Raw genomic sequence first — 25920 nt, forward strand, 5'->3', positions numbered from 1 at the left:
TTTTTAATAAATTCCCGTTTAATTCGCTCACAAAAAATATAAAGTCTTCATTTTTCTAAAAAAAAATTCGCGCACAAGACTTTTCATCTCCCCAAAAAACAAAAATCCTCCAAAAATTAAATAAAATAATAATGGAAAACGTATTTATTATCTAGAAATATTTGCTATGAGTGATGAGTGTTTATCTAAGAAAAGTTTGCACGAACATTCATTATTTCGTGCGCATCGTTACGAAATCTGCAGAACTTTACTTCCAAAAATTGGTTAGTAAGTATTTATATAAATATTTGTTATTCGTTGTTTTCTGACGATTTTTGATGATGGAACGCAAGGAAAATATTGAAAGAACACTTTTGTACATTGTAAAAACATTAAAAGGCATCATCATAATTCAATCAACAGAAAAATATTTTTGATGATTTTTTTTGGCAATTTTATTAACATCAAATCTTTAAATTGTACAAACCTTTTTTCTGTAAAATCGGTAGCCTTCAACGTTTAATTATACTTTAAACTCTACAAAATTTGTGTAAAAAGAACAGATATTTAAATTTTATTTTAGTTTATCATCACAATTAATTGCGTTTTTTTCGAGTTTTTTTTTTAATTTTTTATCATAATAATTAATCCTTTGGACTTGTTAATTTTTTTCCTTGTCTGCCTAAGTTGCATCCAATAATTATTTCTTTTTTTTTAAGTAAATAGTTAAACATAAAAAATTGCTACAAAAAAGTTCTTAAGATTAAATGAAAAATTAAACAAAATAGTGAAACAAATGACAAATAAATACGTGAATGAAAAAATGTTTTTAATGCTCGCTAGAAAGGTGAAGTTAATGTTGATTAAATACTGAGATGTGAGATTAATTAAGTGAAATTCAAGTGTTTTTTGGGTTTGTGTGAGTATAATTAGTCTTTTTTTATGGTGTTGACGGAAGCGATGAAGCAACCGACGATGATGACGGTGTATTTAACTCCGAGCCTGAAAGGGATCCAGGAAGTTTTGCGGTTTCAGTTGGAATTTTGAACAAAAGTGAGACTATTTTATTCTTTTTTGCCATGTCTGATGCTTTGAATTCTTCGAGAAGCTGAAAAATTTTGTATTTAATTTTAATTATTTTTTAAATAAAATTTATAATAATTAAATTAAATTAATTAATTATTAATAATTAAAAAAATAAATTGAAATTAATTTAATTAAAAATAAATTTTTATATTAATAAAAAAATTAAATTAAAATTAATTTAACTAAAATTTTTTTTAATTAAAATTTAAATTAAATAAATTTGAATTAAAATTTAAATTAAAAACAAATTTAAAAAAAATAAATTTAATTTAATTTTTTTTAAAAAAATTAAATTAAATAATAAATTAATAAATAATTAATTTAAAAAATTAAATTAAAATTAATTTTAAAATAAAATTTTTAAAAAATTTAGTGAAAAAAAATTTAAATATTTATTTATTTTATTTATTTGAAATAATTAATTAAATTTAATTTGAAAAAAATATTTAAAAAATTAAATTAAAATTACTTTAACTAAAATTAAATTTTTATCGTAAAAAAATAATTAGTTAATTAAATTTAATAATTAAATAATTTTTAAAAAATATTTTTAAAGTAAAAAAAAAATTATTAAAAACTCACCTCAACATTAAAATCCTTACTCAACAATTGCCGTGCTTCAGGATTTTCATGTATAATCGTTACCAATGTCGGATAAATGACCATATCGAACTCCTTTGGTAATTTTGTGAGACTCTTTATAATGATAGATGATTGCTCTGAATTGATTAACAGGTTCTAATAACGAAAAAAAAATCATAAAAAGAGGATGAGAAGGATTCAAAATATTTATAAATAACACTTAAGAGCTTTTTTTCTCTTGAACTTGAGAACAATTGCCAATAAGCGAACCTATCATTAACTTAATGCACTTTTTATTCATTTTTTTTTTGTTCGACATTTTGGAGCACTTTTATTTTTAAAACGTTCGAATGAAAGAACTGAGAGCCGCTACCCCTCCCCAGTCCATTGAATTCCTTAAAAGCTCCTTAAGTTCCCTAATTATCTCGTCAAATTACCCCCAAATTAGGCACTTCATCCCTGATGCAGCTCAAAACATTGCATAATTCCAGTTTTTAGAAAAATTTTATTTAAAGTGAATCAGCAAATAAACAACTTCTCTTGCACTTGTTTCGTATCCTTTTCGAACATGCATCGTCATTCGTAAACGCACTTGAGAGACGTATTATTAGCCTTCGAAAGAAAAATCCTTTTTTTTCGTATTTAACGTAAAGAGCTTTTAACGTCAGATTTGATGCCATTTCTTGATTGAGAGAGTGAACTTTTCTCTTTTGAAGTGTTCTTCGGGATGCGAGATCGGCCGATGCGATAATGTCATGTATTTCTTTTCTTACGTGTTATTAAAAACACGATTGAGTTGTTGGTGCTGGAGAATTTTTCTGTCAAGTCATGTAACAATGGTAGTTATGTTCTAAAGTTGTTTCTTATAAAAAACGGATCAATTTTTAATCTAATCCAATCTACTGAGTCGTCGTCGTCGTCGTTGAAATAATTATCATCAATATGGCGGTTTTCTCTTCTTTCATTCGTCGTCGTCGTCGGTCGTTGGACCGTGTAATAATGATCGACAATGTATTAAAGATCTCGAGAGATAATGGCGATGATGATGAAGACGATGAACACAGAAAAAAGTTGTAATAATAGAAAATTAGACCAACTTCAATCGTATCTCGATCAACCGATCTTAATGGATGCGATGCCAAAGTGAAATAATAATCATGGGTTAAGAGACAATTCTTTTGTACTTTTTTTTTTGCATTTCGTTCCATTTTATGACTTAGAAGATTAATTTTTTTTATACCGCATTTCGATAAAAAAAAGATATTATGCGGATTTTGATGTCTGACGAAAAGGGAAAATGTGCATTGGGCTAAATTTGAAATGTGAGTTGGGATAAAATTTTAAAATGTGACTTTGGGCAAAAAATTAAATATGACTTGGGATGAATTTTAAGAATGTTAACTGGGATAATTTATGAAAAATATGAATAAGGCAGAAATTTCACAATGTTCATTGGGACAAAAAGTAAAATTTCCACTGGGTTCATCCCATTAACAAAATTTACTGAGATGATTATTCAAAATATTCCTTGAAATAACAATTAAAAAATTTAAAAATAAAAATTAAAAATGTCTATTGGGATTAAAATTCAAGAATGTGAATTGAGATGAAACTTCAATATGGAGTAAAACAAGAATGTCGACTGGGTTGAAATTTAAAAATGTTCATTGAGAAGAATATTAACATTAGTTCAGAATGTGAAAATGGGTTAAATTTGAAAATTTGTATTGGGTCAAAAACTAAAATGCTCACTGGGAAGAATTTTCATTGTGAAAAAATTTTAGAATGTCAACTGGGATAAAAATTGAGAAAGCTTATTAGAATAAAAATATGAAATGCTCTCTGGAATAAATTTAAATTTTAATTTTAAGTCAAATTTTAAAATGCTCATTGGGGTGAAAATGAAAAATGTTCACTGGGACACTTCATTTTAAAATTAAAATACGTTACTATCTTCAGCTCTTCGTCTAACGATAACTTTCTACAATTTTTTTCTCATAACTTACCTGATTCTCTTTGTTGTTGGCACAAAAGAAGCCTAATGTTGCTATTAAGTCAATTATCACAGCCTGCGTTTCTCCCTTCTCATGACACTTTGGAACACAATACTTGAGCAAAATCGTCACGACATCGAAAAATTGCAGCGACAATGATTCCTCGCCCAAAATCTCCTGAAAAACAGAGAAAAAATACTCGGTTAATTATCTCGAATTACAACCAATCAAGACCTCGTTAAGCATCTTATCGGCAAATGAAATCAAAGTCAGTCAAATGTCTTAATTGGAAAAGACAAGCACCGAAGAGTCCTTGAAACATCGCATTAAATCTTCATGAAATCAATACCTCTTTTCTCCGTTTCTGTCTCGAACGTAAACATCTATCAGGCAATTCGAGTGAAAGGTATCTTTCGTGTGCACATCAATATTGACATAATTCGATTGTAAAGTGCTCGATAGGCTCGAAAATTATGTTAATTGGAAGTGAAAAGGAAACATCCTTCACACAAAAACTGAAAACTAATGAAATGAAATAAAAACACTTTTTTCGAGGAGGAGAAGAAGAAAGACGGAGGATTCACAGAACAAACAAATGGAAATTAATTGTATAGTTGACAAAGTTGAGTTGCTCTTGAATAAAAAATAAACAAATGGAAGGAGGTGCATTGTGATTCAATTTATGTTGAATTTATGCGAAAAAAGGGTGCGAGTTTGTCATGTACTGCGTAGGCAAGACTGCAAAATAAACATTTTCTTTACACTTGTGACGTCAGTCAGCTGGAATTATTTTTTTATTGAATTTTTTCGACTGATTTTTTTTTTACTGGGTAAACAATAAGACTATCATGCATGGAAAAAAATGAAGGGTTTTGACTTTGGGACCTTTGAGTTGAATGAAAATGACTTAAAAATCAAGTTTAAGAGATTAAAATTAAAAATTAATGGCTTTCGATTAATTTTTAATATTAAAAAAAATCAAATTAATTAAAAATTAAAATTAATTCTAAAGATAAAAAATTAAGGATTAATTTTAAAAAATTATTCTTCATGCTAAAATATTGTAGGGATAGAAATTCACTAAATTAGGTTCAAAAATCCGAAATAATATTGAAGAAAAATTAGTTGAAGTACAAAAATCTATTATTATTAAAAAATTGATCTTTTTTAAGACTTAAAATTAAAAGTTTTTATTTAAAAAAAATATTAAGAACTTATGACTCATAAATTTTTGACTTTTTAAAAAATTATTTAAATTAAAAACTTTTTTTTTTGTAAATTTTTTTTTTTTTTTAATTTTAATTAATTTTTATTAAAAAAAATAATGAGAAAGTTTGACTCATGAACTTTTTGAAAATTATTTACATGAAAATTAATATTTTTTAAATAATTTTAAAATTAATTAATTAAAAAAAGAATAAATAAAATTAATAAAAAATAAATTTAAAAAAATAATTTAATAAAAAAATTTTAGTTAAATTAAATATTAATTAAAATAAAAAAAAATTATCAACAAATATTTATTTTTTTATAAAACTAATTTTTAAAAAAATCATAAATTAATTAATAAAAATTTTCTTGAATTTAAATTTAAATAAATTAAAAAATTTCCCACAAATCGTCACAAAAAAAACTTTTAAATAATATTCTTAGGGTAAAACAAACAATAATTAGCAACAACTCACCTGAAACGTTTTCACATCGAGACTCGCTAATGTAACCAGTAGATTATATGTCGCAGCCGCTAACGAAATTGTTCTTTTCGGAATACATTCACCTAAAACAAAAAAAAAATACAACATTAGCATGAAAAATTAATAAAGACAAAAATTATTTTAAAAAAAAACTAATTTTCCCGCTCTTTTTCTACTCTGAACGAAAATTTCACTCGTGCGTCGCACCATTTTCGACAAAATTCATTGTTATTAGATAAGTTTTAAGTGGCTTTGGCAATTATTATGATTAGGTGTGTTTACATTTTTTTTTTCATTAACATCTTGATACATATCAAATCATCAGTAAATGTGCTAAACAAAAGCTTTCAACACCACAAACTCGTTAATTTCGTAAAATTTATTGTTTTTTGTTTCGGATTTCATTAAAATTATTTTTTTAGGCAGCGTTCGCTAATTAACTACCACATGAAACAGAAGTCACTCGATTGGTAGCGCAATAAAAAAATTCCATTAATTTATTTATGATTATTGTGGATTTTTATCGCGCTACGCGAGATTTGACTATCAAGAAGGGAATGTGTGAAAAAAAAACGAACGCATAAAATATTAATCATTAATGTTAGAAAATAACAAAATTATTGTTATGTTATGATTATGTGAGAGCTGTAAATGTGTTAGAAGTCCAATTTTGGGCAAATAAATGTGTTGATGATAAAAGGAAGTACTTTTTCGGATAAAAGCTTTTTACAATAAATTTTAATAATTTATTACGGTAACTAGCCCCGCTTGTAATGAAGTAATTTTCTGTTGTTCGAGTTTTTAAGTAAACAATGGAAAAATTTCTGTAACTAATGAGGTAATAATTGAAACAGGAAAAAATATTTGAACAAGTGATAAATTCGATTTTGCAATTAACGGAAGTTGATATTAAACATTAGCTAAATATAATCATCAAGGGTTTGCAATTTTAATTTTAATTTTAATTTTAATTTTAATTTTAATTTTAATTTTAATTTTAATTTTAATTTTAATTTTAATTTTAATTTTAATTTTAATTTTAATTTTAATTTTAATTTTAATTTTAATTTTAATTTTAATTTTAATTTTAATTTTAATTTTAATTTTAATTTTAATTTTAATTTTAATTTTAATTTTAATTTTAATTTTAATTTTAATTTTAATTTTAATTTTAATTTTAATTTTAATTTTAATTTTAATTTTTTTTAATTTTAATTTTAATTTTAATTTTAATTTTAATTTTAATTTTAATTTTAATTTTAATTTTAATTTTAATTTTAATTTTAATTTTAATTTTAATTTTAATTTTAATTTTAATTTTAATTTTAATTTTAATTTTAATTTTAATTTTAATTTTAATTTTAATTTTAATTTTAATTTTAATTTTAATTTTAATTTTAATTTTAATTTTAATTTTTTTAATTTTAATTTTTAATTTTAATTTTAATTTTTTAATTTTAATTTTAATTTTTTTTTTAATTTTTAATTTTAATTTAAATTTTAATTTTTAATTTTAATTTTTTAATTTTAATTTTTAATTTTAATTTTTAATTTTAATTTTTAATTTTTTAATTTTTTTAATTTAATTTTTTTTTAATTTTAATTTAAATAATTAATTTTAATTTTTTTTTAATTTTTAATTTTAATTTTAATTTTTTTAATTTTAATTTTTAATTTTAATTTTTAATTTTAATTTTAATTTTAATTTTAATTTTAATTTTAATTTTAATTTTAATTTTAATTTTAATTTTTCTCGATTTCTAAGCCCGGGAAAATATTTTATCTTCCGTGTAAACAAAAACTTGACTTTATTTGATCACATCTGCGTTTCTGCAATATTTTTTTTTTACAATTTTCTCCTATAAAACGTGTCATGTCATCTAAAATCTTCAGTATTTTCCTTCGTTTCTTAACAAAAACTGATCGAAATGATCTTCCAAACATTCACAATTTTACTGGCTTGCACTTTGCAAGTCTTAACAATCCCCCAAGGAGCTCGCGAAAAAGATTGGTGGGAAACTGGCAACTTTTATCAAGTCTATCCCCGCAGTTTTATGGACTCTGATGGTGATGGTGTCGGCGATTTGAAAGGAATCCAACAAAAAGTTTCTTATTTAAAAGGTTTTTCCTTGAATTTTCTCTTGAAAAATTAAAACTAAAATTTTTTTTATAGAAATCGGCATGGATGGCGTCTGGCTCTCCCCAATTTTCGATTCTCCAATGGCAGATTTTGGTTATGACATTTCCAACTTTACAAAAGTCTATCCGAAATTCGGCGACATGCAATCGATTCAAGAGTTGATCGACGAATGCAACAAAAACGACATCAAATTAATTTTGGATTTCGTGCCAAATCACTCGAGTAACGAAAGTGAGTGGTTCAAAAAGTCCGTGGCACGTGATCCGTACTACTCCGACTTTTACATTTGGCACAAAGGGAAGCCCAATCCAAATGGCGGTCGAAATTTGCCTCCCACAAATTGGGTTAGTGCGTTTCGTAGCAGCGCCTGGGAGTGGAACGAGCAACGTGGCGAATATTATTTGCATCAATTTTTAGCGGCGCAACCGGATTTGAACTATCGCAATCCCGTAGTTGTCGAAACAATGAAAAATGTCCTTCGCTTCTGGCTGCAAAAGGGAATTAACGGCTTTCGTATCGACGCTGTGCCATATTTGTTTGAAGTTGCCCCCGATTCTGATGGAAACTACCCCGATGAGCCACTTACGTACAAATGTGATGATCCGCTGGCGCAATGTTATTACGACCATATTTACACGCAAATGAGACCCGAGACGATTGATATGGTCACCCAATGGCGCTCCGTGATGGATGAATGGCAGCAAAAGAATGGCGGACCCACGAGAGTTTTGTTGGTCGAAGCATATGCGCCGCTCAAGAAAGTCGTTGAGATTTACGGCGAAGACGGGAAACTCAATGGCGCCGAATTTCCCTTTAATTTTGAATTTTTGAACTATTTGGGACCCACAAGTAACGCACGTGACTTCAAAGCTGTGATTGATAATTATTTAGCGACCATCCCGCAAGGCTCGACGCCGAATTGGGTTCAAGGCAATCACGATCAACATCGTTCGGCGTCGCGATTGGGACCACAAAAAGCTGATGCGGTGAATATTTTGTTGCAAATTTTGCCGGGAGCTGCAATTACTTATTACGGCGAAGAATTGGCGATGGAAGACGTTTTTATCCCATGGTATCGCACCGTTGATCCGCAAGCTTGTACCACAGATCCCGTTACTTTCCACAAATATTCCCGCGATCCAGCTCGAACTCCGATGATTTGGGATGGAAAACGTAACGCCGGATTTTCGAGCAGTAATTACACTTGGTTGCCCGTTGGCCCGGACTTCCGTAATAATAATGTCGAAAAACAACGTCAGCAACGAGGAAGTCACTTCAATATTTTCAAGAGATTAACTCAATTGAGGAAGCAGGATATCTTGATGTATGGCGATTATGACAGTGCATTGCTGAATGAAGACGTCTTGGCGATAAAACGTGAACTTCCGAACAACCGAACATTGATCGCGGTCCTTAATTTGGGCTTTACGGAACAAATGGTCAAACTTTCGTTGATCTCAGAATGGAAAATCCCGGAAATAATGGAAGTTTATACGGCGTCTGTGGATTCTGGCATGTTCGAGAGACAACCAATTGTCACAGATGAGGTCTATGTTGCTGCTGGAATTGGTGTTGTGCTTGACTATCAAGTTGGAAAACGTCTTCCGGAGCCTCGGGGTGACGATCCAGGACAATTTGATCAATAATTTCCTTAAATTTCTTTAAAAAAAATTTTTTCTTTTTCCTTCTTTTTTTCTTCACTAATAAACTCCAAAATTGGCAAAATATATTTTTTTTCCTCTCCAGAATGAAAGATTAGCACTTCTTTACTCAAAAAATAACGCACGTGAGTAAATATTGACACACTTTTGACGGATTTTTCTTATTCTTTGTGTTTTTTCCGCACACAAAAAAGCAGCCGACATCGGTTTAAAGTATTTTCTCGTACCAATCCCACGCTTCAAATAATTTTTCAGTTTGAGATGAAATCACGTTCGAGTAAGATAATACAATGGATAGAGATAAATCGGTAAGTAAAGTAACAAAAGATCCATCAATTTAATTGAATTTCGTTTAAAATTGATGTTCTAATTAAATTGAACACGGATTTCTCACGTTTTTTGATTGTGTAACGTTTTTGATATGAGAATTAAGAAGGTGCATTTAATATTAAGTTAATGAGCATTTTTGGAGCGAATGTTAAATAATATTTGGTAATTTTTATGATTTTGTATAAAAATTGTTTAAAATTAATTTTTTTTAATTTAATTCAAGTTTTTGACGGCAAAAAATATTTTTTTTAACATAAAATTTACTTTGGCACAAATTCGTTGATTTTTTATTGAAATTTTTCTTACAGAAAAATAAAAAAAATATATATAATATTGAAGTTAAAAATATTAATTATTTAAAATATTTAACAAAAAATATATTTTGCTATTTAAAAAAGATACTAATGACTAGAAAAAATCGGAATTTTATTATTCGAAAAAAAAGAGAATTATTTATATTCATTTTTTGAATATTTTTTTAACAGAATTCAGTTTAATTTAAATTTAATTTAATTAAAATTAATTTATTTAAAAAATTTTTTTTTATATTTATTTATTTATTTTTTTTCATTAAAAAAAATTCAAAGCATTTTATTTAAAAAAATTTATTTATTATTTTTTTATTTATTTACAAAAAAAAATTTTTTTTATTTAAAAAAATTTAAATTTACACGCAGAAAAAAAAAAATTAAACAAAATTTATTATTAATAAATTAAAAAAAAAAAATTATTTAGTAAAAAAAATTTATTAAATTTTTATTTCAGAAATTTATTTTATTTTTAATTTAAATTATTTTTTTTTTTGTCAAAAATAATAAAAAATTTTTAATACAAAAAAAAATTTATTAACTTTATTTAATTTATTTCACTTTTTTGTAAATTTAGCTATGTTAATTTTTAACAACAAATTTCATTAATTTTGCAAGAAAAAAATCTGTAAAATTGATTTTTTTTAACAGAATTCAGTTTTAAAATTAATTTGTTTTGGTAAAAAAAAGAAGTAGGTATTGATGAAATTAGTAATGCAAATTTTTGACGAAAAAAATTTTTTTTTTTAAATTTTCTCATTTAAAGATTTAAAAATTTTCGATTCTCAATAGAAAATTTTAAAAATTATTTTTTTTTAAAGAATTATTATAAAAATAATACCAAATTACCACAACAATTCAAACAATCCTTCCACGAAAACCCAAAATTAAAAAAAAAAATCTACTCACCAATCGGCACAATTGTCGAATACAGCAGCGAAATGGCACCAAATAGCTCCGTTGGTTGCAACATTGACAAAAATTTCGTCGTATCACCGCCTTTCGGACACAATTCCGCAAATTTTGTGAGTAATCCGATCGTCGCTAGCAATGACAAGACCACACTTTGATGATTTTCCACAGATTCGTGTACCACGAGACACCGTTTGGCCAAAATATCCACGAGACCTGTTGCTACGGCATAGCTGAAACGACAAAAGAGAGAAAATTCCAGTTAAATATCCGTAATTATGGTCGCAACGACACAATTCAGGTGATTTAGATCTAATGAAATTTAATGATGATTAGAATGGCTGCGAATTGTGGCAAATGTTTTAAATCCCGCTTTTGTTGTTTGCAACCGAGTCAGCTGTGCGACATTGTCGAAAAAGGGCGCTTATCGACATTATCCCTCGATTATTTCTGTTATTTTTATGTTTATTAACTTAATCAGATAATATGTTACATCTAATTAGATTATATTTCAATAGACCACATGGTGACTTTTTGCTTGAAGTGAGCAGTCTAATCTCCGCGTGTAAGTAGCTTAACACTCGAAATCCCCGGAGATCAAGTCAAGATGATTTTTTTTTTAAATTCACAAAAATCCACCTGCGATAAGATTGAAGTGAAAACCAAAAAAAATTCTCAAAAAATGCTTCAACAGGGGTAAAAAATATCAAATTACCGCACAAAATTCATGAATGCTCGAACGACACAAGGCCGGAAAAATTAGAAAACTATTGGGGGTCCAATTCTCTCCCTCATCATTGCAAAAAAAAATATGAATTACGTTTGAATTTAACCGTTAAGGAGTAAAATGGCATCCCACAGTGTTATTCACGTGCTCGACATTGAATTAAGTTATTTATAATAATAAAGCGTGTCGGTCCATTTATTTGTTCAAGAGGACAATTTGGCAATTGTTTGGGATAGGAAATGAGAAAATAAGGTCAAGAGATGTCATTTATCAAGAAATTTTCTTATATGAAGAAAAATTATATTTTAATTAAAAAATAATTCTAAAATACTAAATAAAATTAAATTTAAAAAACAATAAATTATAAATTAAAAATAAATTAAATTTAAAAAATGTTTTTTTCTATTTTCTTTAAATAAGGTGAAAATATAAATTTTTAAATAAAATGACTTGAAAAAAAATTATTTGCAATTTAAAAATATAATTATTGGTTTTAAAATATTATTTTTAAAATATTTTTAATTTTAAATTATTTTTTTTTTAATTTTTGAAATAAAAAATAAATTATTTTCGATTTAAAATTATAATTATTTTTTCATTTTTATTAAATGTTTATGCATTTATTCATAAAATATTTTTAATTTAAAAAATAGATTTTTTAAAAATATAAATTAAATTAAATTTTAAAAAAAATTTATTATTTATTTCGAAATTTAGTTTATGAAGTTATGTCAATTCATTGAAAAATTATTAATCTTTCGATTTTTGAGAATTTGAGATTTTTTTTATTTTTTAATTTTACTCATTTTAATTTAAATTTATTTTAAAAATAAATAAAAATAAAAAACAAAAATATTTTCAATATTAAATAAAAATTGAACCACTTCAAAACTTTAAATGAACAAGGAAATATCGCTCGAAAATGACGCATCTTCCATGTATTTATTTACTTTAATGGATAAAATAGTGTGAAAACACACAATGAAATCACAAATAATCATAAGATAAACAAAAAATATCACAATACAAGTTGCTGCGATGTGAAATTTCATTTTTGTGCAAACACACGCCAAAAGCATCTGTTTACCGCATCCGAGAATAAACATTACGTGTCGAAACATCAGAAAAGTCGACAACAAAACTAAATAAAATAATATGACAACTTTACAAAATAAAATAAAATCCAAACAAAGTTAATTTATACGAAGATGTGATTTTGCATTAAACATTTTTATATCGTTTCTGATAAGATTTTGAGGAAAATCGATGGTGTGACAGTGACAACGTTTATTTTGTGTGTGAAAAAAATGCGCCTTTTTACGAGTTCGAGAATGGCAATCATAAAAAATATTTTATAGCATTTATTTGATAAAAATATTATTGCTCGAGTCTTTAGATGGAATTAAAATAAAAGTAAATGGACATTTAATATGAAAATGAGGTAAAGTTTTAATGAAAAAGCTCGCAAGGTAAACGATTTGATTCTAAGAAATAATTTTGTTGGACGCACAATTAATGTAAATTTTGTTGAAAAAAATTTTTATTGTGAAAAGTTGACAATTTTTTATTTATTGTTTGGTTGTAAAAAGGCACGCAAGATAATATATTTAATCATAAAAATTTTTGTAGATTTTTTGAATGGGTAAAAAATTAGCAAAAAATGGAGAGCCATTTAGATAAGGAAGAGACAAAACTTTTTTTTAATTTTTTTTTAAAGAACGCTACTCGAAGGAAATTTTAGTATTTTGTGGATTTAATGTCGGTCTGTTTAACTAAATTTTTATTAATTTTTTAATTTTTTTTTCAATTAAAATTTTCAAAAATAAATGATTTTTTTTTAATTAAATATTTTTAAAATTTTGACATTATTGAAAAATATTTTTTTTTCAACATAATTAAATAAATTAAATTTAAATTAAATTTTATTTTTTAAATAAAATTTAAATTAAATAAAAATTTTTAAATAAATAATTTAAAAAATTTTTATCATAAAATTAAATTTTTAAAAATGCAAATTTAAAATTATTTGAAAAAATAAATTTATATTCAATTAAATAAAAATTGAAAAAATCACGATTTTAAAAAAATATTAAAAAAAAAATTTTAAAAATATTTAATTTAAAAAAAAAATCATTCATTTTTGAAAATTTTATTGAAAAATTGTTTGTTTAAAAAAAAAATAAAAATTTTATATAACAGACCGACATTAAATCCACAAAATACTAAAATTTCCTCAAAAATAGCGATCTTTAAATATTTTTGTAAAAAAAAATTGTCTCTTCCTTATCTAAATGGCTCTCCATTTTTTGCTAATTTTTTACCCATTCAAGCAAAATCAGACAAAATTTTTATGATTAAATATCTCGTCTCGTGCCTTTAACATGCCAAACAATAAAAAAAACTTGTCAACTTTTCACAATAAAAATTTTTTTAAACAAAATTTACATTAATTGTGCGTCCAACAAAATTATTTCTTAGAATCAAATCGTTTAACTTGCGAGCTTTTTCATTAAAACTTTACCTCATTTTCATATTAAATGTCCATTTACTTTTATTTTAATTCCATCTCCAGACTCGAGCAATAATATTTTTATCAAATAAATGCTATAAAATATTATTTTATGATTAAATTCTGTCACTGTCACACTCGTAAAAAGGCGCACACACACAAAATAAACGTTTTTTACAGCCTACGATTTTTTTTTGACGAATATCTTATCAGGAACGATATAAAAATGTTGGAGATGAAGAAAAAAAAACTTTTTGTATAAATTAGCATTTTTGTTGGTTTTTATTATTATTTTGTAAAGTTGTCATCTTATTCGTTCGTTGTTTTGTTGTCGAATTTGCTTAGAATGTCAGCGACACGTAAGAAAAGAGGTAGTTAAGCGGATGCGGTGACAATGATTAGGGTTAGTGATTTTTGGCGTGTGTTTGCACAAAAATAAAAAAAAATAAATGACAACTTGTGAAATGAATAATGATGAAGTGACCTCTTATGATTGAGTGAAATTGATGAATATTCAATGAATTTTAATGCGAAACGGAAATTTCTTTTAAGATTTTTTTTTTGTTTTGATAAATTACATCTCTTAGCCGAATTTTTACATTTCCTATGACAAATCTTGAAAAAAATTGCTTTAAAATTATTTTCAAAAATAAATTAAATTAAATTAATTAAAATAAAATAAATAAAAAATTCCAAGCTCACAAAAATCGAGAGTTTTATATTTTTTTCTTAATTTTTAATATTTAAATGAAAAGAATGAACTGAAAAATATATTTTTTTATTCTCATATCTCAAAAATATTTTTTTTTTTTTTGAAATTTTTAATTAAATTGAAAAATAAATAAGTAAAAGTTTTTTTTATTAATATAATAAAATAATTTTGAGAATTTAATATTTTTAGAATTTAAAAATAAATTAAATTTAAAAAAAAATAACTTTTAAAGAAAAATTAGAAAAAAAAATTTTAAATTCAAAAAAAAAAAATAATCTAAATTTTGTTTTTAAAAAAAATCTTTTAAAAAATAATTTTCCTTGATACAATTCAAAAAATATTTTTTTACAATTCACAAGAAAAAAATATTTTTAAAGTTTTTGCAGTAAAAAATATATCAAAAATCAATAATTAAAGAATATTTAAAAATTTGTCGGTAAAAAAAATTAATTAATTTTTATTTTTTTAATACTTTTTTTTTAATAAAACCTTCTTAATTTATTAATTTTAATGAAAAAACTAGAGTTTTTACTAAATTTTCATCTCGTTTAGAACTCGAGTCATTCTTTAATGTCCATTTTCAAACAAAAACTGACCAGAACTCCATCCCAACCCAATAAATAACTCAATAAAAACACACCTCACCACTTTTTAATTGAAGTTTTAAACTGTGTCACGCTGTGATTCTAACCATAATTCGTAGGTAGGCTTGTTCCAATAATAATGATAGGTTTTAAAGAAATATACTACATTAGCTCGCTCTTTATCTCGTGGCGCTTTATTTTTCAATTCACGACCATATAATTTAGTTATGTTTATTTTTTTATTATTTATTTGCGTGTCCCCTGACGATAGGAATCCCTCTGCTCTTTGATATATCAATAGAGGAGTAATGATAGACTCGCACCCTAATTTAACGAGATTGTATCGAGCGCCGAGAGTAGAGTAAATTAAAATTAAAAGTAATAACAACAAGATCGAATTGCCGTAAAGTAGAGCGAAAAATGTGACATATGCATAAACAATGGTGAGATGAGTCAATCAAAAAGCAATGAAAGGACACCTCTCCGGCATGTCCTTTTATTTTTGCGCACTACTTGTACTTTTACACCCTTCAAAAAAAATCTCCAACTCAACAACAACAACAAAAACTACTGATCCTCTTGTACATTTAATGAAGCGTAAATAACACGGTCACATTGATTGAATTTAAATCAAAGAAACTTTTATTTAATTTTTTTTTTGTACACAAATAAAATATGTTCTTTAATTTAGGAACAATACTGGAAATATGTCGCCTCTGTCACATGTTACGACTTTTTTTTTTTTTTTTTGAATGAAACTAGGATCAAGTTACTCTCAGAGACGAAAAAAGATCGCAAAGTTTGAAAAATAAATAATTTTTTGTTTATTTATTTTGCCTTCGAATTTACATGATATTAAATTACGATAACTTTTCTATTGTTATTATTTTGTGTTTTGTTTCCCTGTGAGACATTCGAACGAATTTCATGTAAATATTTTGTTGTTGATGGAAATAGAATATTCGTAAATATTTTAAGAGGTGAAGAATTTTTGAAAAGGTTCATTTTTCATCTTTTGCATTTCTTAAAAAATATTAAAATTTTTTTTTTCGTCTGTCTTGTGTTAATAACTAATTTAAATAATAAATAACAAAAATATTTATTTAAAAAATTAAAAATAAAAATAATTTTAAAAAATAAATTTTAATAATTATAAATTCCTAAATAATAAAAAAAAATTAAATTAAAATACGCTCAAATATTTTTTTTATATTTAAAATATTTTTTTTTATTTTTTATTTCAAAAACAAAAATTTAAAAAAATAATTAAAATGCGCATAATTTCCCATTCTAACGACTTTTTGCCTGTTACAAAAAAAAAGTGATGTAATCCCACTGTCAATCATTTAATTTTTTTAAAACTTCAACAATAACAAAACAAGAAAAATATTAATTTTTCAGATTAATTTTCAAATATTTACATGCCAATGCCACCCAAGTTGCATGCATCGTATTTTTTCGAAACAAACAATCCTCGATCAATGAAAAATATGTAAAGAGTGCGCGCGGTTCAATATAAATATTTTTCATTTTATTTTATTTTTTTGAAAAACCGCATATGTCGAGGCACGTAAAAAAATACATATTTTGTAAACACATTAGTAAATAAAAAAATAACACAAAAATTATTTGTTTTTATTATGTGTCTTCTTCATTCGTTTTGTGTTGCGGTTGTCTGTGAGTCTATTTAATAAATTGAATAATATTTTTTTGAACACATTTTTTAGTTAATCTGTCAAGATGTGAGAGATCGATTTTGGATTCGAGGCAGATGTAAGTTTTCATTTTTTTTATAATTTAATTTTTAAAATTTTTATTGAGTGAGTAAGAAATGCAATAAAAAAATTATTTTTTTAGTTTTTTTATTATTTTTAAAAATTAAAAAAAAAACAAAAAAAAAATTTTTTCTCGTTTTTATTCAAAAAAAAAAAAAAAAACTAAATTTAAAAAATTATTTTCACACAAATTAATGAAATAATTTATTCAGCTTAAATTTTTCAGAACACGTAGACACGTGAAAATATTAGAAAAAAATTTACGACATAAACTTGTACTTGTTACCAATTTGTAAAATATATTTTGTTCGATTTCAATAAGAATTCTTAAATTTTTAAATAAAAAAAAATAAATTATTAAAAAAAAATTTTTTTAATAATAATTTTTATGAAAAAAAAAATAAATAAATAACAAAATAAGTTTTAAAGGAAATTCATCAATTTTGATTAATTTTAATTTTTTTTAAATTAATTTAATTTATAATTTTCAATAAAATTTTTTTTTCTAATCAAAACTAAAAAAAAAATTAAAAAAAATATTTTTAAAATTTTTATATTATTTCCAGTGTTTTTATGCTCCTTCTTTGGTTTTATATTTTTTAAGTTTTAATTTTATTTACTTTTTTTTCAATATAAATTTGTTTTAGAAGTTGAAAACTTCATTAAATATATTTTTTTAATTATATTTTTTTTAAGTATATTTTTTAAAATATTTTTTTTAACATTTTTTTTTTAATATTTTTTTTTAAATATTTTTTTTTAAATTTATATTACAAGAAGAATTAACTTTAAAAATCAAGAATACGAATTCTTAAAAAAAATTATCTGAATTTTCTAAAATTTTATTAAAAAATTTTTTTTTTAATTATTTTTTTTTAATTCTGTTTGTAATATTAATATAAATTTAAAAAAAATTAAAAATTTTTAAAGGAAAACATAATTTCGAGTTCAAAAATCAAATTCTCAACAAAAAAAACCTTCAATTAACAAAACCTTCTTCCATATTTTATCCAATAAATTTCAACAACGACATCCTCCTCTAACATCACCATCATAGACGAGACATTAAAGTTCTACTTTTGCCATAAAAACAAGTAAAGGAACTTGAAAAGCCAGAATTAATTATTACCTAATACTCGTTTTCTACTGAAATTCAACTTGACTAGGAGACATCAGAAAATCGATAATATTCATTAAATTCCCTCAACAGTTTCTCTCTTTTTTTGTCGCAAAATGTTGTAAAATAGCAAAAAATGTCCCCGAAACTTGCTAACAAAAAATATTTAAAGAAGAAAAATTCATCGAGGAGCAAAAAACGACAAAAAAATGAAATACCGAGGAGACCACATACCACAACCCATACAATATCACGCACACATTTTACCAGAACACAATGGTTTCGAGGTGAAACGACGACGACGACGACGAAGACAACGATGTCGATGAGCAGAAATGTATTAAAACCATTTATATACCCCATTATGATTTTTCTGTGTTTCGTGCTCTCTACGGACACGATCTTCATTTCTGTTTTGTGTGCCGATTCTACCTTTTTTTTTTTTTTTTTGCTTTGTACCGACAAAAAAAAATGTAAAATCATGCGCATCAAAAGTTGTGAAGAAATCCACAATTTAACGAGGGAGAGTGAAACGGAAAAAATGTCGAATGAAGAGTTGTCTCGTTCTCGCACGGCTTTTTGTTGTTTTTTTGCTGTTCTTACCTTATGAGATCTGGAAGGCGTTCCAATACCTTAGGGTTGGCTTGCTTCAGGGAATTGCTGGGTGACAGGGCAACAGTGCAGGCCAAGATCAGTTCAGTTGACAGTTCAACGGGGTACAAGGGACTTTTTTCCTCAGGGGTCTGAAAAAGAAAAAATGAAAAAATTAATTTTTTTTGCTGGAAAAATGGAAATTTCTTATTTATTTTTCAGATTTGTCGAACAAGATTAAAATAATTTGTCATAATTTGCGGCGAAAAATCAGATAATCTGACATTTTTGCCGAAAATTAAGACGAAAGTTAATCAAAATAATGTGCAACATGTGCACCATGTAAAATTCGATCCCTCAAATCGTATCACTTTCGCACAAGAGAGACGGGCGAAAGGAAGGGTGGTAACTGGAACAAAAACGATCGATAAACGTAATTCAATTAAAGCTCTCTTGCAACGCATACGATGTCAAGGAATTGAGAAATAACATTATTAGGTCTCTTATCTGTGGTCGGGCTGCTGTAGATCATTAAATGACACGTGCCAGCGAGACTCTCAAAGGACCGACAATTATTTGCTTAGACGAGTCAATGTTTGTGTGAGTCGAAAAATTTCTTGTGAAAATGCATTAACATAGAAAAAAGGATTGTTGTTGTTGTCTTTTTGTGTTGTTTCAAAACTCGAAGGAATTCTCCCACATACGATAGGTGTATGAGCGGTTGGTTGTCTAGTCAATGACATCACATGAGGTATTGAAGTGAAAATGTTTGTGTTAGCTACCGTTCGTGCGGTGATGAGTTCAGGTGCCGTTATTGGGGGTTTTTATGAGATTTTTTGAATTTTTTAAAAATTTACTGTTTTTTCATTAAAATTTTTTTTTTTTTATTTTTTAACTAAATGTATTAAGCATTTTTAATGAAATTCAGAAAAATTTCGAAAAAATTTAATGAAATTTAATTTTTCAAATTATTTTACTTTTAATAAATATTTTTTTAATTTTTATTAAATAAATTTATTTTTTTTATTTTTTTAATAATAAAAATTATTAATTTTTAATAATAATAAAAATTTAATTAAGTCACGTGAAAATTAAAAAAATTCAAAAATTAAAAAAAAAATTAATTTTAAGTCACGTGATCAAATGATTTTTTTTTAAATTTAAAAAATAATGGAAACAAAAATTTATCTTCATTTAGTAAAATTATTTTGGGAACAAAATTTAAATGAAATTAATTAAAAAAATGAAAAAATTTTAAATTTAAATGAAAAAAAAAATGATTTAAAATTTAAAATAATTTTTTATGAGAAAATTTTATAAAAATTTAATAATTTTAATTTCATTATTTTTAATATTTTTATAGTATTTTTTTAAATTTGATCATAAGCAGTCTTAATAAGGTTCTATAAGAAAATTAATTAATTTTGTTATTTTTAAAATAAAGGCTGAATTTTTTTTATTTTTGAACTAACTTTGAAATGGAAATAATAAAACACATTTTTAAAAAATTTAAAATTTTCTGAAAATTCAATTTCTTTAATATTTAAAAATATTAATATTTTTAAGTTTAAATGAAAAAAATTAAATTTCTGGTTTAAATATTTTATATTAAATTTTTAAAAAATTAAAAAAAAATAAGCAAAAAAATTATTTTAAAATATTTTTTTAGTAATTAAAATTAAATTTTTATCGAATATAAAATTTTCTAAAATTTGAAAAAAAAATAAAAAATTAAAATTAAAAAAATTAATAAAAATAAAAAAAAATTAAAATTAATTAATTAAATTTTTCTTTTTTAAAAATATTTTTTTATTTTTATAATTTTTCTCAAAATTCGTCATAATTTTTTTCACATCCCTGCCTTTTCACATGAAACACTGAAATTTTAATATTTTGATAGACATCGACAGACAGCGTGAGTGAGTGAACGAAAAACGATGCGATGATACAAAAGTGATTTTTCAATACATCACTTTTCGGTCCATTTCACACAGACACGTGATAAAGTGAGTCGAGTGCTGTGATTTTATTGAAAGACATAACTTAATTATATTTGATAAAATTTTCTACTGCACGCTAAAAGCATTTTTCGACAAAAATAAAACAAAAAAATTTTTACGGAGGCGCTAAAAGGCTAAAATGCATTCTGTGTGTTCATTATTTCACGAATTTTTAATATTTTTTTTTAAAAATATTTTTCATGAACTTACCTGCAAACTCGTCAAAAGTGCATCAAACAACACCACAATTGTATTTCCGAGGATCGCATGACGCGCAATCTGTGGACAGGATGAGCAAGAATTGCGATAAAGTTGCACCGAAAGAACCACCGCCCGTTTCGAGATGTCCGAATTGTCTTGCATGCCCTTTTGGATGATGTTGGAAATCGTTCCGAGCCCATCGAGCAACCACATTGACTGAAAATCCGCAATTTCTGCTTTGGAAATTTGTCGTAAAAGTTGCCCCAGGGGTCTTTCAATGCCAAGCGGACCTCCGCCTTTGGTTATCATGTTCAGCAATTTATGAACTTGCGAATCTTTTTTCACGTGAGCCGGTAGAGGTTGCATTTCCGCGAGATAATCCGCCGCTGCAAGTGCCATTCGTTGTTTAACCTTCTTCAAACGCTTCCGTGCCGTCTTTACGAGCTCCTTGGACTTGTCGCTGCAATATTTTGTGCAGGGTTTCGTGCCATCGCCACTTATAGAAGACCTTTGACCCGGTTGTGGCGTCGTTTCTTCGCCACTTCTGATGGGAATTGTCATTTCCAGGGCACGTTGACGAATGTGTTCGATATTTTCTTCATGCCGCCGCGCTGATTCCTGTTGTTTTTGCAGGATTTTTCGCTGAAGTTCTTCTGTCGTGGCGATTTGTTGCGCTTGCAACGCTTGGAGACGCGTTTCGCGGTCTTTGGCTTTGGCTCGAGCCGCATGTTGACGCTGCTGTTCACGCTGGGCTTGCATTTTTCCGACTCTTTTTTCACGTTCGCGACGCGTTTCGCTCATTTTTTCCAATCGTTGTTGTCTTTGGGCTTCCAACTCTTGTCGACGCTTCTCCACAGCAGCTTCTTTCGCGGCTTTTTCCTCCATTCGCTTAATCCGCTCCTGTTCCAAGTCCTGAAGTCGTCCTTCCTGCTCGCGACACGACTCCATAAAATCTATTCTCTTATTTTGCGCCTCCAAACTCTTGATAAAAGCAATTTCCTTTAATTTTTCCTCCTCATCATGCGCTTTTCGGATCTTATCGCGCAAATATTGCGTTCGATTCTCCGCCGCACGCTTCAAACGACTCTCCATCCGGATGCGTTTCTCATCGATTAACTGCTGCTTTTGATTTTTCACCTCCTCGACGCGCGCCAACAAATTTTGGATCTTCACCGCTTTGTCCTTTTGCAACGCTTGACGTTTTTCCAAGGCACGAGCTTGCTTTGCCTGATATTTTTTGAGTGTTTCCGTCAACGAAAGGCACCGCGATGGGTTTGACAGCTTTTGATGCAGTTGCTGCGCCCGTCCCGGGTGTCGAGCGTGGATCGCTTGCAGTGTCGCCAGCGTTTCGAGCCTTTCGACCCACGACATGTCACTCAAAACGGCTTCATAGCGATCCTCCAACGTCATATCCTCGTCATTTCCGTTCGCATCGCACTGATCATCGGTCGTCATGAGGTCCAAAGTTTCGCAATCTGTCTCATCGGTCTCTGTATCGACGTCAATTTCGGTATTTTGCAGTTCGCGCAACTCGCGTTCCAAACTTTCCTGCTTCGCTTCGAGAATTTTCTTCTGATCGTCGTCAGATTCGATGTCTTGTTCGTCGTCGCAGCTGGAAATGTCGCGATCGATGCGAGATTGGCCCAAACAAGCGACATAAAGTTTGTTGAGGATCTCGCTGCCCGTTTGGATTTTCATGTCGATCTTACTTGTGCTCGTTTCCGATTGTTTTTCGTCGTCGGTTTGGCTGTTCGACTCGTTTGACGACTCATTTTTCGATTTTTTATCCGGACTTGAGCTGTTTTTTTGTAAATTTAGCAATTTTTCGCTCCGGAGATACTCTTTACGCAGCGATTTCAGTTTCAGTCCCGTCAAATCCGACTTTTGACGTTTGATGCTGCTGACAGGAACCGCGGGCGTTCGCGTTGTCGGCGCCGAATTCACTTTTCGCTTGATTTCGCCGGACGATGAGCTCTTTTGTTGACTTTTGATTGCTTCGGGTTTGGGTTTTTGCGTCGTTTTGGCGAGAACCGAGGATGTTTTGACGCTTGAGGGCACAATTGGCTTCGTGACAGCAACGGGTTTCTTCTTTACTTCCGTCAAAGTCTTACTTTTCACATCTTTTGTAACCGATTTTTCATTTTTTAGCTTCTCATCTTCGTTTTTTTCAGGTTTTTCTTCGTTCAAAAGGGCCAGAGAAGGTAAACTCGCGTATCCGGAAGGTTGATTGAAGCGATTTGCCCAGTGACTGCTGAAGCGACGGCGATTTTTGACGGTTTGCCATCCACTGTCGTTGCCTGTTATGGTCTCACTTGACGAACTTTGGGCTTTGGAATCGGATTTTAAGCTGGAACGGACGAGACTTGACTTGCTGGAGCCATGCAACAAGCGATCTGTGCTTGCTTTTAGCGTGGAAGTGCTACTTCCGAGACTTTCGCGTGATTTTGAGAGGCGATTTAACTCACTAATGCGGGATTTTTGGGTATTTACGGGATTTTTGTTGCTATTTATCTCGATCATCGTCTTTGAACGTGCCGACAATCGATTTTCCACGTTTTTCGGAGCTCCCAAGTTATCGCGCAGCTTCACGGAACGCGTTTGACGACTCGAAACAACGGAAGAATTCGTCGTTTTTGGAATAATTTTGCCCACAACAGTTTTTTTCAAGATGCCTTGATGCCCAGCTCTGCCATGAACGCCATTTGTCATCGTCGCTGCGCGAGAAGGTAAATTTTTGCTCACAACACTTGAGTATTTTGCCGTTACCGGAGGTTTTTTCTTCTCTTCGACAGGTAATTTTTCCTCCGTTTTGGGAATTTCTTCGATTTTTGGGTTTTCTGAAGCGATGAGACACTTGTCGTACTTCTCCAAGTACTCGGCGAGCGTTAAATCGCCATCCGGCAAGTCCGTTTGCGAGCTTTTGTCTAAGCGGATGACATCCATGACGCAGTTGAAGATGTTATTTTCTTGATCGACGGCGAGATTTATCTGTTCGACGACTTGTTGCGTCTCGACGGGCACTTGACTGATGCTTTCGGGGATGATGGATGATTTCAAGGCGATCATGTCGTGACAAACGATCTCGCCGTTCGTGAAATTCTCGAAAGTTGTGTGATTTATGTGGATTAACTCCTTGGAGCCTTGCAGCATGGAGGCATTGTTGTGCGAAATGATGGCTAATTTGCTCTCTGATGGCGTTCTTTTGGGTGAGTTTACGGAATTTTCTTCAATTATGGGGCAAGGACTGTTTTTTCCGGAATAATTTGGACTCGATTTGCCGGAAATTGACTTTGGACTGGCAAGAGTTTTGATTCTGACGCCTAAAAATTAATAAAAAAAAAAATTAAGATCGAAGATTAAGAATTTAAGAGAATTTTTTTCAACTTTTTGTTTTTGTCTCTGAATTAAAGAAAATAAAAATTTTGAAATACTTTTTCATTTAAAAAAAAAAAATTTTTTTTTTTAAATTTTTTAAGAAAATTTGAAGATAACAATTTTATTTTTATTTCAAAATTTTTTTTTTCAAGATAAATTTTAGCATTTTTTTTTTAATTTTCCAAAACAATTTCTTTCATTATTTCATTATTTTTTTTTTTTAAAAATTTAACAAAAAAAAAATTATTTTAAGGAAAAATTTTTAAATTATTTCGAAATTTTTTTTTTTTAAATTTTTAAATTTTTTTATAAAATAAAATTATCATAATGATCTTTTTTCAAAATTTAAAAAAAAATAAAATAAAAAAATTTTTATTTAATTTTTTTCATTATTTTATTTTTTTTTTTTTTTTTTTTTGAAATTTCTAAAAAAAAAACAAAAAAATATTTTAAGGAGAAAATTCGAAATTTTTTTTTTTTAAAGGGGGCAAAAAATTCTAATTTAAAAAAATTCCTGAAAATTTAACAAAAACGAAATTTTTTGTTAAAATTTGAAAAATAAATGAATGTTTTAATTATAAAAAAAATAATTCATAATCGATTTTTTTTCAAAATTTCTTTAAAATAATTGCAAAAAATAATAATTAAAAATAAAAAAAGAATATTTATTAAATTATTTTTAAAAAATTTTTAAAATTTTTTAATAAATTCATAATCTCAAAATTTTTAAAAAATTTTTAAAGTAAAAAAAAATAATTTAAAATAAATTTTAAATAATTTTATTAATTGATTAATTTTTGTTTTTTTTTTAAATTAAATTAAAATAATTATTTAATTATTATTATTTTAATTTTAAAAATTTAAAATTTCATTATTTAAATTTTATTTTTTAATTTATTATTAAAATTTCTGAATTTTTTGTAAGGATCAAGAGACAAAAAGTTAAAAAAAAATTTTAAACATAAAAAAAATTCAAAAACTTACGTGGCACAGGATTACTCTTCCTCACTTCCCACGCCAACGAGTGCGGTCGTTGTGGCAACGGCGTATTTTCATATTCGGACGACACTTGAAACCACTCTGCCAACGACTTAAAATCCCTTATATAGTTCTCAAGTACCAAAATCACCTCTTTGCATGACGACATCGAGCCATAACACTCCACGGTCGTGTACAACTCATCAATCGCTCGTTGCAAATTGCCAAACAGGAAAGCCCAGTACCGCGCCTGAAGTTCACTGCGTTTGTCGCGACCCGCGCTTGCACTTCTGACACGCGACGACGACGTCGTTGACTCTTTTTTCAGCAGCGGCGACGCAATTTTCGTCACAATCGGTGGCTTTTTGCTCGAAACGACATTCCGTACTGCAAAAAAGACGCAAAAACTCATAAAAAATCGCCCACACACGAAACAAGCAAAACTCACCTGAAGACGACGAAGACGAGTTCAGTGATTCATCCTCGCTATGACACAATTTTGCAGCAGATAATCTCCGATCAGCGTGAATTTTTGCGTCATTTTCCTTGATTTCGGGCATTTTCTTTGACTAGGCAGGTAAATTAACAGCTGAAAATAAGAAAAATTGCGTTAGAACAAAGAATTTGGCAAAAATGGTGTTCAAGGACGAATCGCGTTTACCTTG

General features: G+C 27.4%; 2 protein-coding genes across 2 annotated transcripts; one reads left to right on the plus strand and one right to left on the minus strand.

The window, feature by feature from the left end:
• Positions 1-545: 545 nt before the first annotated feature.
• Positions 546-25667, minus strand: LOC134828539 (S phase cyclin A-associated protein in the endoplasmic reticulum-like). The gene is made up of 8 exons (XM_063841518.1): positions 25262-25667; positions 20912-24222; positions 18714-18853; positions 10684-10919; positions 5327-5418; positions 3654-3818; positions 1648-1803; positions 546-1087 (listed from the first exon to the last, which is right to left on the minus strand). The coding sequence occupies exons 1-8, from the start codon at positions 25665-25667 to the stop codon at positions 920-922; spliced, it is 4674 nt and encodes a 1557-aa protein (XP_063697588.1). The 3' UTR covers positions 546-919.
• On the plus strand, positions 7230-9202 carry LOC134828782 (maltase A1-like). Its single transcript, XM_063841769.1, has 2 exons — positions 7230-7456; positions 7509-9202. Exons 1-2 carry the CDS (start codon positions 7264-7266, stop codon positions 9119-9121), a joined length of 1806 nt encoding a protein of 601 aa, XP_063697839.1. The 5' UTR covers positions 7230-7263; the 3' UTR covers positions 9122-9202.
• Positions 25668-25920: the final 253 nt, after the last annotated feature.

The sequence above is a fragment of the Culicoides brevitarsis genome, chromosome 2 (genome assembly GCF_036172545.1).
Source record: "Culicoides brevitarsis isolate CSIRO-B50_1 chromosome 2, AGI_CSIRO_Cbre_v1, whole genome shotgun sequence".
NCBI lineage: Eukaryota > Metazoa > Arthropoda > Insecta > Diptera > Ceratopogonidae > Culicoides > Culicoides brevitarsis.